Below are 15,879 nucleotides of genomic sequence, written 5' to 3'. Positions count from 1 at the left end.
CTGCTCTCACCCAGGGCCTTGCCCGGCTTGGAAACAATCCCCTTCCCTGGGCCCCTCTTCAGGCCCTGACCACCCTCATCGAGAGGTTTTTTTCCCCCTCTTGATCAGGTGGCAATTTCCTCTGTTCCCATTAGTGCCTGTTGTCTTAAGAGCAGTGAGATCTCCCTGATCCTGTTGTCAGAGAGACCAAACACAGCTCTCCCCCTTCTCTTCATATGCTCCATGCTCCATGCCCTGGACATGCTCCATGCTCCAGGCCATTTTGATGGCCTCTGTGGACTTGCTCCAGTTTTCAATGTCTTTGGGTGTGGAGGAGCCCAAAACTGGTACCCAAAATGGTATTCCAGTTTGTCAGTGTCTTTCTGGTGTGGGGGAGCCCAAAAGTGGTACCCAAAATGGTACTCCAGGCTGTCCAAGAGGGAGAAAATCAATTCCTTCATCTGCTGGCTACACTCCTGGAGGTACAGTCCAGCCTGCAGTTCTTGAACTGCAGATTATTGAAACCTAAGGATCTGGTCTACTGTGAAGGACTCTGGGGAGCTGGGGCTGCCCAAAGGGCCGTCCTGTGCCTGAGCCTGGCTTTGGGCACAGCTGGGATGGGGCTGAGCATCCACCTAGTGCAAGGTTCCTCCTCTGCCCCTGCCTGGCTTTGGGCACAGCTGGGATGGGGCTGAGCATCCACACTGTGCAAGGTTCCTTCTCTGCCCCAGCCCCCAGTGCTGCTCTGCCACAGGGCTCCTTGGGCAGGTGGGGATGGGCCTGGGGATGCTGAAGGAGCTGTGGGTCTTCCCTCAGCTTTGGGAAAGCTTAGGGGGAGCTGATGGCAAGAAGGGGACCTGAGTTTTATTTCCACCAAGCCCTGCCTCTTGGACAAGTATGGTACAAGCAAGGCTTGGCAGTGAGGCCTCAATGAGGTGATGATTCTAGGGATGGGTGAGGGGAAAAGAAGCCAAAGCAGGGCCTGTCTTTGAGCCGCATTGTTTGTCCCCTTTTTTGCCTCTCATTGCAGTAGTCCATGGCACACAGCTTTCCAGAGGAAGATCCCTGCAGAGACTCTCTCTGGAAGCTGCTGCTAACATGTGGAAGATGATGTGACCCATTGGCACGTAGATGTGCAGGGCCTGTAAAATGAATTGATGCTCTGCCCATAAAGCTGTGCTCTGTTCATTTGGTGTCATAATTAATGAACCTATAAAGAGACTTCATAAAACAGTAAAAATGGAAATACTTCACAGAAATAGAAGATGATAAATTTTTATTTCTTTCTGTTAGTTATGTGGACCTGTGACTCAGTGCATGTTATGGAATTAGACATGGACTTTAGTGTTAACCTGCCATTCACAATGTCCTCTCATGTCCAATTTTTATGATCATTATGGTAAAATCAATGCATGTCTCAATTGTAATAATAACTAATCATCAGTCATTATAATGAAGTAATTAAATAATCTAAATTGTTAATAACTTTGGATGCTGCTATAATTAATTTGTTGCTGCCCTAACAGGAAAAGAAATTAACAGAAGCAGATGGGTAATGTTTTTGTTAAGGCTTCAGTACTGACTCTTTCTTAGGTACAAGCCTGCCGCACCACATATTTGATTATAGCAATTGTAACCTCAGGGCTGTTAATTTTAAATATCTCTAAAAAGGAATTCTTTTCTTTTACCTGGTTGCAATGCTTTTATTCTCAGTAGTCAGTAAATCATAGTAATGACTCCTGGTGGTTCCAGTATTGTACATTAGCAAGGACTTGCAGCATTCCTAGGAAGAAGGAGTATGGATTCGAGCCTTGTACTTACACATAGCAGAGACCCTTGCAATTAATTCAGTGGTAAAGTACTGTGTTTATTCCCTCACTGTACAGATGTTTATTGAAGCCAGTCTGGTTTAAATTTTGTGCTCTTCATCCTTTCAGAGAAGGAGGAGCTGTTGTTAGAACAATTGCTAGAAAGATGTTGTCTTTTCAGGAAATGAATCATAAGAAAAATCTCAGAAGTACATAAGAAGACCCCATACAGCCCCACCTCCTATCCTCCCCCCCAGTTTAGAAATCTTAAAATAGCACCCAAAGCTCCAGCTAAAGGGAGGTGGGGTTACTATGAACTGTGTTTACTAAACTTTAAAGGTATGTAAGTAGGAAAGGTTTAAAATACTTGAATCTTGCTTCTAGGGCAGCCTCATTCCGAGAAAATGTTGCATGTCTTTTGTTGAATTGTGCCAGAACAGCTCCATATCTTTTAAAGCTGTCCTCAACAACACAGGGCTGGCTTTGTTTTGTTAAAGATGTAGCAAAAGAAGGAAAAACTGCATAGCACAAACATTGAAGGCTTTCTGAGGCTGCCTGCACAATGAAATTGTTCTGATTGAACTCTTGACAAATTATAACCTGCAGGTACAGTGAGGATTTTCCATTTTTGCCTAACACGTATACATTTTGTCTCTTCCATTTTTCCTTCCCTGCAATGCATTCAGCACAGCAAGGGCTGGAAAGAAATCTGATTATGAAACTGATAAATTGTCTTACATAGTTTCCCTATTTTGGCCATTGCCATGGTCTGGTTCTGAAAGTGCTTGGAATTCTCTTTCTCTCGTTTTGTTTTAACAAGCTTCTTCTCAGTTGCCTATTGCCAGTGCTATATTACCCACAGTGCACATCATTTTTATTTTTTTTTTCTATCTCCTATTCTATGTCGACTCCAAGAGGCCTCGGTGTAAAAGCAGATGAGATGATTTATTTTTATCACTCACTTTTTCTCATGAGAAAGAGAACCCCTTGGCCCTGCCTTCTCCACTGGCTTCCTCGTAGCACATGCATTTGCTTCTTGGCAAATGGGGTCCATAAAATGCTACTGAATTAAACCAGCAAAGTGTTTCATTATATTTACTCTGCAATCACTGTGATAGATCCTTTTCTGGTCTAAATAGGTGCAGTCTCACTGGTTTGAGTGCAGTTTGCCTTCTTGGCATCAGAAGGGAATTGGCTCAACGTGGCCAGGTGGCCAGGAGTCATCAGAGATGCCAGAGAGCAGAGGATCAACCCCTGTGATTCCAGATCTGATTGCAGTTGTTTGCAATTCCATGTACACTCATGGAAGACACTTTATGTGTTAAAACTTGCTGCAAGCCTTTGATATCTTTGACCTTTTTAAAAAAAGCCTTCTAAATTTTGATATTCCCTAAGCAGACAGCTGGTATTTTTTGATTGAATAGATAGAGATTTCATGTCTAAACGCATTTCTTGGTTTCACTTTGCTGGATTACTCCACTGCTCCCTGTATGTTCTCTGCTGCTCACAATCTTCTCTTGTGATTTGTTTTTGAGTGATACCATCAAAAAGGTTGCAAAGAATTAAAGGGGCAGAAATATCCCTGGAAAAATGTCCTGCCAGTGTCTCCCTTTGGATCTAAGTATGGATATTTGGGTGCATACAGTCCCACCTGCAGCTGCACAAAAAATTGCCCCTGATCCCTTCTGGTTGGAACAAATGCTTGGCTCCCAAGAGCCATGAGCAACCAGATAGAGATCTTCTGGGAGGAGGTGGGGAAGGCTTAAAAAAACTGCAAAGCCTGTCAAAATCTTTGGCTGTGGAGAGGGTGAAAAAGGGCCCTCCAAGTGCTGATGCTGAGCCCAGGACATGCTGGCTGCAGCACAGCTCTCTTGGTTGCAGCCTCACAAAACAACAGCTCAAATACCAGAACTGGTGCCCTATTTTCTTCATCTGCCACCTGAATAAGTCATCTGGAAAGAGGGCAAATGATACGTGGTCAACAAAATGAAGAAATCCCTCTGAGCGGTTCTCATTTACAGCACAATCATAAAAATCCTGGCAGAAAATCAAACCATTTCCATATCAGTTGAGCACACAGCATTGCCAGCACGGTCAGTGTCAACAGTGCAGGGGCAGGAGACAGAGGCTGCTGTGTTCTTGGTGCTGCAGCTCAGACAGAAGATGAAATCATGGTAGTTCAACGTTTGGAGACTTAACTACTGATTTTCTGGCTTTCTGTTTGTGCTGGAATAAAACCTGCTTGTGCTTGGAAAAAAAAAAATTGGTTGTTAGGAATGTATTTGCAAGTGTTTGGCCATAATTATTTAAAAAACCTTCAAACACTAGAAATACACCTACTTTTGCAGAGCTGTAGATACAGTCTCTTCTTGGTGGTGGGATGGTTGCAGCAGTGTGTTTGTAAGGGCTGTTTTTTGCTGTAATGGCCAAAGAATGATTTTGGATGTCTTATAAACAAGTGCATGGTACAGGGAAAAACAACAGACCATATTTTTGGCCTTGGCTGTATTGTTTATGCCTTTAGCAAGCACCACTTACTCAACTTATTCAGTATTTAAAGCTTGTTTTCTCTACATAGTACAGGCCCAGGAACACATGGCTTGAACTACATATGCCAGCATCAGACCTTTATTGAGGGGGATGGAAAATAGGTCTGGTTTTTTTCAGTTTCAGATTTTGGCTTGGTTCAGGGACAAATACTTCAAATTTTTGAAGTATTTTGGTATATTGATGCTTGTGACATTTTTGTGTTTATTTCAGACACTGAAGATAGAGAGAATAAAAATTTCTAAACTCATTATACACTTAGCCTGAACTGATTCAAAAGCCAGATTTCCTACAGGGATCTTAAGCATTTGGTGCTTTAGGAGGTGATAATTTCCAGAAGGGTGGTTTTCTTTGGTGCCATTCTGAAAGACCCAGTTCTTAGCTGAGAAACCTGGGGGCTGCCTGCTGATCCATATCATTGGAGATCTGAGGGTGTTTAATGAATCTCAAATTGAGCATCCAAAAGCAGAAACACTTCAACTCATTAATCACTGTGAGAGATTTTGGCCAAGCCATATAAATTAAGAGCAGTAATTCTCCAGCAGAAAAGGAACATGGTGGTGTGTTTTCAGTGACAGTTGTGATATTGCTGATTGCTTACATTTATATCAAAGACATGCCCGGGGTTGACTTTGGAGTTGTAAATCAACATCACCATAACTTTGGGTGCCTTGAGTGTCTCTGTGTTCATTGTACTTCAGAATAATTTTTGATGACATATCCTTCAAAGGTCTCTTCAAAAATCCAAATCTTGGCCTAATAAGATTAAGACTTCACTGAATTAAGATTAAGATTTCATCTCATCATATTTTTGGGAGTAAAGAGTATTGGGGTAAATCTGCTGTTGCTGCTAATAGACGTTGTGTGCATTACCCTGTCAGATGAAACTTTTAGTCTGTGAGTTTCAAAGAAGTTTTTTTCCTGATAAAAGTAAAAGGTGATGTAGAAATAAAATGTGGAACATTTTGGAGAAGGGTGCAGTGCTATACATAATTTATTGGGCACTGTTTGTACAGTCAATTGTTGAGTTATAAATAAAACAGAGGATTAACACAAGGATGAAAGGGTGAAACTGCGGGTATTATTTTCTCTGTATTTCTATTAAAGAATAGGAAAAGTTTCCAAGTTTGCTCAAACAGCCCATTTTGGTTTGGTTATTGATATTCACCGTGTTGTACCTATTTTTGGCTGTATCACATTGGAGACTTTCTGTCTCACAGAGTGCCTTTTCCTCCGTAAATGTTCTGCAGGCTGCAGAACCTTTCTCAGAGCTCAGTGAGGAGCCCCAGCACGGCCAAGGTGAAACCCGAGGCAGGCAAAGGAGCCTCTGCCACACTGAATTCCCAGTCCCAGAGCTGCTGAAGAACAGCTGGACTCCCCTCATGGACACAAAGTCCCTTGGGGCTGTTCCAGCTTGGCACCCACCTGTAAGGCTGTTTCTCCATCCCAATGGATCCTCAGCTCCCAGTTCCAGCTGGAGCATTGGCACAGGGACCAGGGATCTGTCTGTACCAGGCAGATGGTTCCTGCCAGCAGAGAAATCCCTTGAAGTGGAGAAATGCTGAACCTAAGTAAGATCACGAAAATGAGCTTAGTAGATTTAAGAATAAGATCCATAGACATTTCAAAATAATCTGTTGTACGTGTTTGCAGTGGTGCTCAGAATTAAGTGAGGAGGAAGTTTCTCCTGGATGCCTCGGAGCAGGCTTTGTATCCATGGTGGAGGTGTTTCCTGGATGTGAGTAGGAATTAGCACAGAGACTGGAATCCATGGGCTCTGCATGATTGTGAGCAGCAGAGAACATGGCCTCCTGTGTGTTTGTTAGGGTCCTTAAATTCACATCTCTTCATTTGAGATTTCACCCTCTTTGCTTAATGGGAAGATTAACCAATTCACATCTCTCCATCTGAAATTTCACCCTCTTTGCTTAATGGGAAGATTAAGCTCATGGATTCAAGTCTCTTGTGCTTGGACTTTATGAAAACAACAGGAGTAAAATATATAATTTTGTTGTATATAGGCCATGGGCTAAGCATCCTTTGCAGGTGCTGCAGGAGGTGTCTGGTTTGAAATCTCCAGTTCTCCTGCTGGGATGGTGCTGACGCAGAGCTGTGATCCTGAGCAAAAACATTCAGGCTGATGAAGAGGAAAGACATGAGCAATTTGAACTTAGGAGTGAAACATTTCCTAGAACTGAGCCTGAATAAAGTCTGGAACAGCTGAACAGGAAATAAGCTAATAATGGGATTTTACAATATGCATTTCCCATATAAGGCATTGAAATGTAGCATAGGTTTATGGATTTGGTGGCTGATCTTCTGCCTGTTTTGGTGAAGATCTTAGGTTTCTTCCCTGTTTGTGTAGCTGTGTGTGTGAGGTCCTTTCTCCACTCCAGACTGAAGTGTTTCATCTCTCCACTGTCGTCAGTGGTCCCTGGATGGGCCATTCTAGGCCAGACCAGGGAAGAGAGCAGTTAACAATCCCCTCTTGCTGCCCTTTGTTTTTGTTGGGGAGCTATTTCCTTTAGCCCTTGAGGCTGAGGCATAGGAAGGGGAAGAGAGGTGGGGAGCACCCGTCTCAGTGTGGTTCATGCTTCTGAAAATAAGTTCCCCAAAATCTGATGTGGGGAAAGGAAGCCCTGGCTCCACAGAGCCTGCTGTCTCCCTCAATAAACAAAGGACTGGCTTTGGGCACGTTGCCCAAAGTGTTGGTGCAGGGTGTGTTCCCATCCCCACTGCTCTGCCTGGCCTTTTAAGGCGATGTGACAGCGAGCTGGAGACGTGGAAAGGTGTGTAATTGTGTGTAATTCAGCTGTGATTAATGAGCACGAGGCTCTTCTGCAGCTTCCCTCTTTCTGCAGCATCGCTTGGATTCCTTCTCACCAGTAACTCGCTGAGATTTTCAGAGTTTGGCCCCTTCTGCACTGCGAGTGCAATCTCCTGCCAGCTCTTATGCTGCATTAATTTAGAGCCAACTACCTTTCCAAATGTGCTCTGCACTGTGGAACAGGTTTTGCTTGTAAATGCAAGGCCAGATGTTCAGAAGAGGAGGGCTCCCGTTTGGGCATCTGGCAGTCACTGCTGGGCCACAAACCCATCACAGCTGAAAATCTGAAATCTCTCTGCTTAGGCAACACAGTACTCAGGCTGGCCAGTTTGTGCACTGCTCTAAGAGGTGCCTTTCTCCTTTTAATTCAGGAGCTCTTTCAAAACAGCACACACCAAGGCACAGTCCCAGTTTCAAACCACAGCTTGTGCCTAACAAGTTATTTTGATTTCTTGCTGAGCAGGGGTTCACTTTCCAGTTATAGCTAATGTTTTCCTTTCCTTTTTCTGCAAAATCTGTTAACAAAGGCTAAATAAACAATGAAGGTAGGTCTACTGGCAAGATAAGAAATAGGTCTGATTTATTAATAAATGTTTCTTTTCTTTTTTCCAGTGATATATTCGATGCCATGTTCCCTGTCACACACATCGCAGGAGAAACAGTCATACAACAGGGTAATTATTCCTGTCATTTGTTTGCTAGAGTCTTTTAATTCACATCTCTCCATTTGAGATTTCACCCTCTTTGCTTAATGGGAAGATCAACCATATTCCAAAGGCCTCCAGATGTGCAGCTATATGATCAGTTCATGGATTCAAGTCTCTTGCTACACATGCAGAGAACCCCACTCTGGTGGATCTCCAGGGTTTCAAAGTGCTGCAGTTAAATGTAGACAAACAGCACTGCAAATTAAAATGTTCATTCCTTAACTGAAGATAGTCAGGAAGTAAACCCCAGCTCAGGATGCATAAGGGTGGCACAGGCAAGCTGAGAGTAATTAGAGATGGAAAATATTTTTATGGTTGTTGGGAATATTCAACACCTCATTGTGCTGTATCAGAGCTATCACACTTGGCAACTTACCTGCGTGCCTGCAGCACATCAGGGAGGACTTCATTACCCTCAGGCTATATTAAAACCTCTTGAGTGTTTATCCTGAATGAATATTGAATCAATCAAAAGAGATAAATTAATGCAATTGAAAGGTATTAATAGAAAGAAACCATAGCGATACTTTGCTTTGTGAAAGCAAATAAGCAAGGATGTTTCAGAAAATTAATCTCTCTCTAAGTAATCTGGTGTACAAACCTGTGCAAATATGTACAGGATTAAATGCAGGGACAGGAAGTTATTGAATAGCTTGGCAGTCCTTCAGGAAACAATCACCTTTTGTATTTTGCTTCCAGGTGATGAGGGAGACAACTTCTATGTGATTGACCAAGGCGAGGTGGATGTAAGTATGTTCTTGCAGTATAATATTTATTTTGAAGCTGCAGAATAAAATTGTGTGCTTTGGCAGAGGGCTTGAGCCAGCCACGTGCTGTGGGTCTGTCTCCTTCTTGAACTAGATTTCACAGGATGGGTTTCATTACTTTGCTTTTGTTGTGTTAAGTTATTTGTTCATAGTTTTAAATTTGGCATGTGTTACATCCTAGCCTATTTCTCCATTCCAAGCAGGAAATCAAAACCAAGCAAATGACATTATCTTCAGAGCCCTAACCACACCTGGAGGTGTGCAGTGTTTGGCAGAGCAGGCCACCATGCTGGAATGCACCTGAGGGCTCATAATGAAAATATTTTCTTTAATCAGTTAGCTTAGCTCATGTGTTGTTTGTTTTTGTTTTGTTTTTTTTTTTTTTCCAGAAATTGAGATACAGCCTCAGGCAGTGAGTTTCATCTTAGACACCTTAATTTGCTTTTAAAATTAGGTCCAAATATAAGAACAATGCAGCATATTAATAAAGCAAGGATTATTATAAGTGTAAAGTGATCTGTTAGACCACAAAATGTTTACAGGAGTATGCAGTGGTTTAATCAGCAAGTCTTTGAAAAGAAGCTTCTTTCTGAACCTGCCTTCCAAATCATAAATTATTCACCTCCTATCATTTCTCTCCTGTATGAAACTCACCCTTTTGCAGTTTTGCTGCAAGCATGTCTCCACAGTAGCTGGGTAGGACAGACTTTCTCATCAGCAACTTTACTCTTCCGATGCCCACATGAGTTTGGTTTGGCATATTTAAAGAAGAAGGTGATTTATTTTAAATCCAGGCAGGAGGCACGGAGTTATTTTAGTGAAAGTTATTTTCTTTTAGCACTCTGTTTGTGTCAGGAGACCATCTAATTGGTATTGTTGGGAATTGAGAAACCTCACAAGCTGCCTCTGCCTCTGGAAGTTGCTCCTCAGGAAATCCGTCTGACTCACTGTTCCTATCAGACAGCCCTCTCAACAGCAAACACTGCCACATCCACGGGGCCAGAAAATAAAAGGGCAATATTTATAGAACAGTGTTAAAATTTAGTTTTAAAATAATTGGCTTGGGACCGATAGGGAGCTAAATGAGTTCACTGGCTTTGAACCAGACCCGCAAACACGCAAATGCTCATGTTGGAGTTATAGATTAATCCTCTCTAAAAATCATTTGTCCTCTCTCAACACCTTTAGGAAAGCTTTCTTCAGTGTTCAGCTCAGGGATAGTGAAGGACTGAATGGCATCAGATAACAGTTTGCAAAAGCCTTGCAATTAATTGCAAAAGAGTTAATATTGCAAAAAGAGTTAATATTCTATATGCACATAGTGCTCTTAAAGAACAGTGACAAGGAAGGGTTTCACTGAGTAGATTGCAACTTTGATTTCATGAGCATTATCATTCCCTGTTCCCCTGAAATCAGCCTATAGATGCTAGGACAGATTAAAATGGACATATCCACCACAATGTCATCCTGACATTTACCAGAGACAGGTACAGACACCACCTGTGGGACAAATACTTTCTAACAAGACCTAAATATGTAATTTGGACTGTGCTTATGCAGAGACCAGTGCAGCTCCTGACCATCTGTGCCAAACTCTTCTGTGACCAGCTCTCACACTGCCCCACCTCAGCCCTCCCCAAGGAGCCTCCTGATGCACCTTCCCACTGCTCCCCATCTGCTCAGCTTGGTTCTTTCTCCTTCCTGAGCTTCTCCTAAAACTACAGTCAAAGCAACCCCGGGATTCCAGTGCAAGGTGCTGTGCAGGGCAGGAGGCACAGGCTGGAAGTTCCCTGCATTACCTGGGAAGCTGCAAGGAGGGGATCCTGCTAGCCTTCAGAAACACATAATCATGAGAATGATTATATGCTGGTGCTTTTATTGAAGAGCTCTGGGTGTCAAGGGTACAAACCCAAATCTGACTCTGACATGGGTTCGGGATGAACATGTTTTTATATTCTATTGTTATAGAACTTTTATGTTAATTATTGAACTTATATTGTTCTATTGTATACATAGATTTCATTCAAGCATGGGCTCCTCGTGACCCCCCCTTAAACTTCTAACATAGTTTCTCATGATTGTACCATTAAATAATAATTATATTTAATTACTAAACAATCATCACATCTAACAGTTATATCATTGATCATATACTCCTTAACGCAGGTGCAATTTCACATGATCTGACAAACACAAAGCCTAACATTTTCAGAGTCCGTTTTTAACATTTATCCAGGACCCCACTAAGCCTAGCTTCTTTCTAATTCCTCGAATTTTATGATTTTAAAACCTTTTACTATCAATCCCAGTTTCAACTGGGAAGCTGCAGGTGGGTGATCCCAGTTTCAATGGGGAAGCTGCAGGGAGGTGATCCCAGCTTCAACTGGGAAGCTGCAGGAAGGTGACCCCAGTTTCCCCCTGAGAGCAAAGTCTGTTCCAGGGCACCAGGGCAGGATGAGCTGCTCCTGTGTAGGGCAGCATCTCCCAGAGCCCCTGGGCAGGCACCATCACCCTGTACTGGTGCTCCCCAAAAGAGTTCTGCCACTTTCTGGGCAGAACTGCAGGAATCCTTGCTGTCTGAGGAAACCCCAGGCCACTAGTAAGAGAGCTAGTGTTCATTTAAGCCTTGCCAGAGACTTTTTTGGCATGCTTCCATGCTTCTCCAAGAAAGAAAAGTGACTTGGAGTGGAGACAATTGACCCTGGGACTCGGAGCCTCGAGCCATTTTCTGCCTGGTTCAGCTGGTGCTGGCACGTGCACAGAGGTTTAACCCCTGGCCAGGGTCTCTGCTGCCATTCCCTGATCTGCTTGGGAGTGGCAGGAATGGTGGATTCAAGGAGAAATATACTCTGGAATCATGGTGTTTGATAGGCACCCTGGTTTTCCATGCACAGACATAAAGGAGGTTGCAAGTGTCATCATTAAATCCCTACCCATGGAAGAAAGTCATGACAAAACGAAAAAAAAACCCAATAAAATCTATCAACCAAGCAACCAAAACCAAACAGACACCACCAACAAAGTGAGAATAACAAAATCAGTGTGTGGTGTTTTCAGTTTAAAAAGCTGCAGCATGTAAAAGTAATTTTTGTTTGAGTTTTGGCACAGGCACCCCACAGACTAAGCAAGAACTTTCTAAAATTTTCCCTTACAAAATAATCTGAGTCAAATTAGAAGCATCATAAAATATTTTTTTAATAGAATAGCACTTCATTCTCAACTCTTTCATTTTCTTAGAGTATAAACAAGCCCTGTTGTCACAGAACAAAATATCTGTACATTTTCTTCTGTGGGCCAAGGGAAGGACACAAATTTTCATAGGTAAAAGAAGGATTTTATAATGAGGCAGAGGAAGGCTTGGAAAACATTGAATTTTCCTCTTCTTTGCTGTATCTTACAAACCAGGTACACTTTCACCAAAGCTGCATTATTGCATTTTCACAGTTTTCCTCCTTAGCACATCAGGGTTGAGGAGAATTTCATCGCCTGACTGTCCCTGCAGATGGGTACGAGGCAGATGGTGGCACAAACTTTGAAGTCTTAGAGGTCACTTGTCTACTGGAAGCTTTCCTGCTCAGACAAGTGGGAACGAGTGCCAAAAAGGAGTTGGCAGAACTTAAATTATAGTTTCCAGTAAAGATGTTGAAAGTACCTGCTAAAATATGACTTGCAAAAATCTCTAATCCATATTTCTAAGTATAAAGTGACTTCCTGTTTGTTATTTTAATCTCGCAACCTCACATTTTTTTACTTTAAAAAGAACCATAGGCTGCCCTTTTCGAACAGATGTATTTTTTTTTTAGACCCAGCAACTTCCTATTCTATTTAATGTCACAGCAACTTTCTCTACAGGCATTCTCAGGTTTTCTTCTTGTAAGACAACAGCAGCCAAGCTGTAGTATGGTGAAAATCAAAATGAAAAAGCTTTTCAGAGTTTTTTTATTTCTATATTTACTATATAAGTTTCTGTATTTACTGCATAAATCTCTATGCGAAGCAATACACAAATATTGTGGACAATAGATAAAATTATTTCTTGATTGTAGATCAAATCTTCCTGGACCCATTATTTGTATATACAAACTGTCTAATTTGTGTATACAAAGATGAAAATTACACAGTGTTTTATGTGAGAATACTGTTAGATTTTAAAACTAGCTATATTTAATGGTTAGATTCCTCTAGTTTAAATTCTTCCATCATCAATGATTTTTCTAATATGGGGAGGTTGCCTTTTGAAATTTGAAGCAGAACATTTTCATGTTTGGAGTTTTTCAACTTGAACTTTTAAGGATTCTTAAGGCAATCTCCAAGTTCATATGTTCAAATTCAAACTTAGAAATAAAACACTCTCTTTGAGAAATCTACCCACATAAAAATACCCTTCATGTCTAAGTCTTGTTCATTTTTCCAAGAATAAATAAAACCCATCTTCATTTTTAGAGGACAAATAGTGAGGCTTGACAAGACACAAAGCACAAATTATTACAAACAGATACAAGGGAGAGGATTTAAGACAAGAATTACCATGCCTGGAACAAATTAGATTGTCCACACAGATCACAAAGTGGCAGCACAAAAAAAAAAAATTAAAAAATGCTAGAAGTTAACTTGAAATCAGCAATACAAAATTAAAGGAAAGATAAATTCACTGCAGTGAAGCTCAGAGGTAGATGTTCCTATCCTGCCTGCAAGGTAAAATGCTCATGGCAAGATTCCTTTCTGCATCTCCAGAGAAAGAACATGAAGGTGAGGGAGGCCTAGATTAATTCCTGTGGCACTGAATGTTGTATGACTCTGCAAATTCTCCCACAGTTGGCACCCAGGGATATCACAGCTCATTTGCCTCCTAAAAATATAATGAAATGAACCAAATTGTGTGATTCTCAAGCCCCCAGAAACTGCAGTGTTCATATTAGATGATGGAAATCAATAGAAACAAAGTAGAAATATAATATAGAAATAAAGTACTTTTGCTCTGTGAAAAGTAGATGGTCCCTGATGGCTTGGTCATATTTGGTCATCTGCATTTCCACTTTTCAGCTACATGAAAGAAGGTTCCAGCTGTTATGGATCTGTGACTGGCAGGTCAAGTGACAATTAGGAATAATTCATTTATGCACTCACCACTTTGGTGAGAGTTCACAAATTGGCTAAAACTGGCTCAGCCAAAACCTCAGCCCAGCATTTTTTTAGGATAAATAGGGAGATCATCTGAGCTGCTGCCATATAAAATCGACTTTCATAAGCTGTTCTGAGCCTAAAATAGCTCTGCTTCCCACACCTTACAAACAGAACTTCTTTCCTTTCCACTCCTTTTTAAAAAATCTATTTTAAAGGGATTTATAGTGCAGCTGAACTCTGTTAAAGGGCAGGATGGCTTTGTAGTGTGCCATCAACGCACTTTAACTCCATCACAAACACAGAAGTTGAGTGTTGACTTAGGCCTTTGCAGAGAATGAAGTCCAATGGTTTTGCTTCTAGGAAACAACTTATTCTAAACTGTTTTCTTGTTCAGAGACTGATATTTGAAATGACATTTTACTGGGGCAGTGAGTGCTGGGCCCAATAACTGTCAGATCGGTGATTTGGTTTCACCTCAGAGCACTTTAAACCTGACACCCTCAGGGTGGAGGAATGACCATTTGCATAAACTGTTTAAGGTGAGATGTCAAACATGTTTTGTACAGTCTTGTCAAGCAGGACAGCAAAATTAAAGGAGTTTTAGAGCAGTTCAGTAGCAGCCTCTCTAGATAACAGCAGCATTTAATGCAGCATTTAATGTCCATCCTTCACTTGCTCAGTCTTGACTTTTACCATAATTTCCCTCTCTGGGCTGCAGTCACATCCTGCACGCTGCTTTAGCAAGAAATGTCACCATGTTGCTTAAAAAATATGTGTTGGAATAAGTTTATTTTCCTGCTTATAATTCAGACCCTTCTGCAGCAACAAAATCTGTGTTGTTCAGAAGAGCATGTACTCTACACATACACATGTATTTTTGGTGTGCTGAAAAAGAGTCAAGGGTACCATGTCAGTTGACACTCAGGATGTGATCCAAAACCCATTGGAATTTAGATTTTCCCCACCATCCCTGAGATTTTTACTGAGAACACATGGATTACTGTAATGTGGCAAACCCAGTGACCCCATCCAGTGAAATTCCCACAGAAGGAGGGTGTCCCTACAGTCAAATATGCATCTGGGCAATTTTGCAATGAACCAATAGAGTTTAGAAATGTTCATACATTCTCACTATGTTACAAGCCTTTCAGAATCCTCATTTTATTCATCCATTTCTCCTGCTTGTCTCACAAAAAAAAAGAAAGAAACCACAGAATTACCCTCTCATTTCACCAGGAAACTGCTTGGGTTTGCCTGACTTTTTTAAAACTTCTTTTTTTGCTTTCATTTTTTTCATCATGAGGAGAATCAAAAGTAGATTCGATGTTCTGTGAGATTTTCTTTCTGCGGCGAGTGTGAAACTTTGAAAGGGAAGGCTGTTGCTGTTCTCTTGTGTGATATTCTCCTGGGTGACATTCATCCTGTCATGGTGATGAAATGAAGCTTTAGCTTTTGTGGCTTCAGCTTTTTCTTGGCAGTCTGCAACCACCTGCCTGTTTGGGATTATTTTTACCCTTTATTTTTAAGCCCCTTGATGTTCCAGGAGCACCAGGAGCCACCACATTGCCTGGAGTTCAGCTGCTCCTTTTCAGCTGATGCCCAAGAGGTCTCTTGATCAGCTGAACTGCTTCGTGGCCCCATCCATCTCCCACTGAACCAGCATTTCACTGGCCTCAGTGGGAGCTGGAGCAAATCTTAATTGAATATTGTGAGGATAAATTGGGATTGATTCCAGCTGTATTTTGTATTATGCCTTTTCATCATGAAATGAAGATGGAATTAAAATTAATACTGACAGGTTGTTGAGTTTTGACCCCAGTTCATTTATTTTGGTCACCATCTTTTCTCATGCCCAGCTTGAGCACAGCTCTAATTCATGCATTTTTTAAAAACTGCTAGTTTATTACTCACTAATTGGTGTCAGGTTATGGTCTTTGCCTCTGTAAAACTTTTCTGCTTAAGATGAGAATATCTGCCTTTTTTTCACATTATTTTTCTTCACAGAACTTCCGAGCAAATGAAATGAATACTGGTTGATTTCCACACCTCTAATTCATTCATTTTTAAAAAAAATGCTGGTTTATTACTCACTAATTGATATCAGGTTATGATCTTTGCCT

General features: G+C 41.5%; 1 protein-coding gene across 2 annotated transcripts in view; it reads left to right on the top strand.

The window, feature by feature from the left end:
* The window catches only part of PRKAR1B (protein kinase cAMP-dependent type I regulatory subunit beta), a 90,974-nt gene that overhangs the window by 44,241 nt on the left and 30,854 nt on the right, over window positions 1–15,879 (top strand). For both annotated transcript variants that reach the window (XM_054270816.1, XM_054270815.1), the window contains exons 5-6: window positions 7,774–7,835; window positions 8,568–8,614. In XM_054270816.1, the coding sequence (XP_054126791.1) occupies window positions 7,774–7,835; window positions 8,568–8,614 (109 nt within the window). The remainder of the gene's footprint in view (window positions 1–7,773; window positions 7,836–8,567; window positions 8,615–15,879) is intronic.

Source organism: Melozone crissalis, unplaced genomic scaffold (assembly GCF_028551555.1).
Source record: "Melozone crissalis strain CALT ecotype California unplaced genomic scaffold, PUWL_Pcris_2 ptg000012l_1, whole genome shotgun sequence".
NCBI classification, from domain to species: Eukaryota; Metazoa; Chordata; class Aves; order Passeriformes; family Passerellidae; genus Melozone; species Melozone crissalis.
Note: the sequence above shows the minus strand (reverse complement) of the source record. Positions and strands in the feature narration are given on the sequence as shown.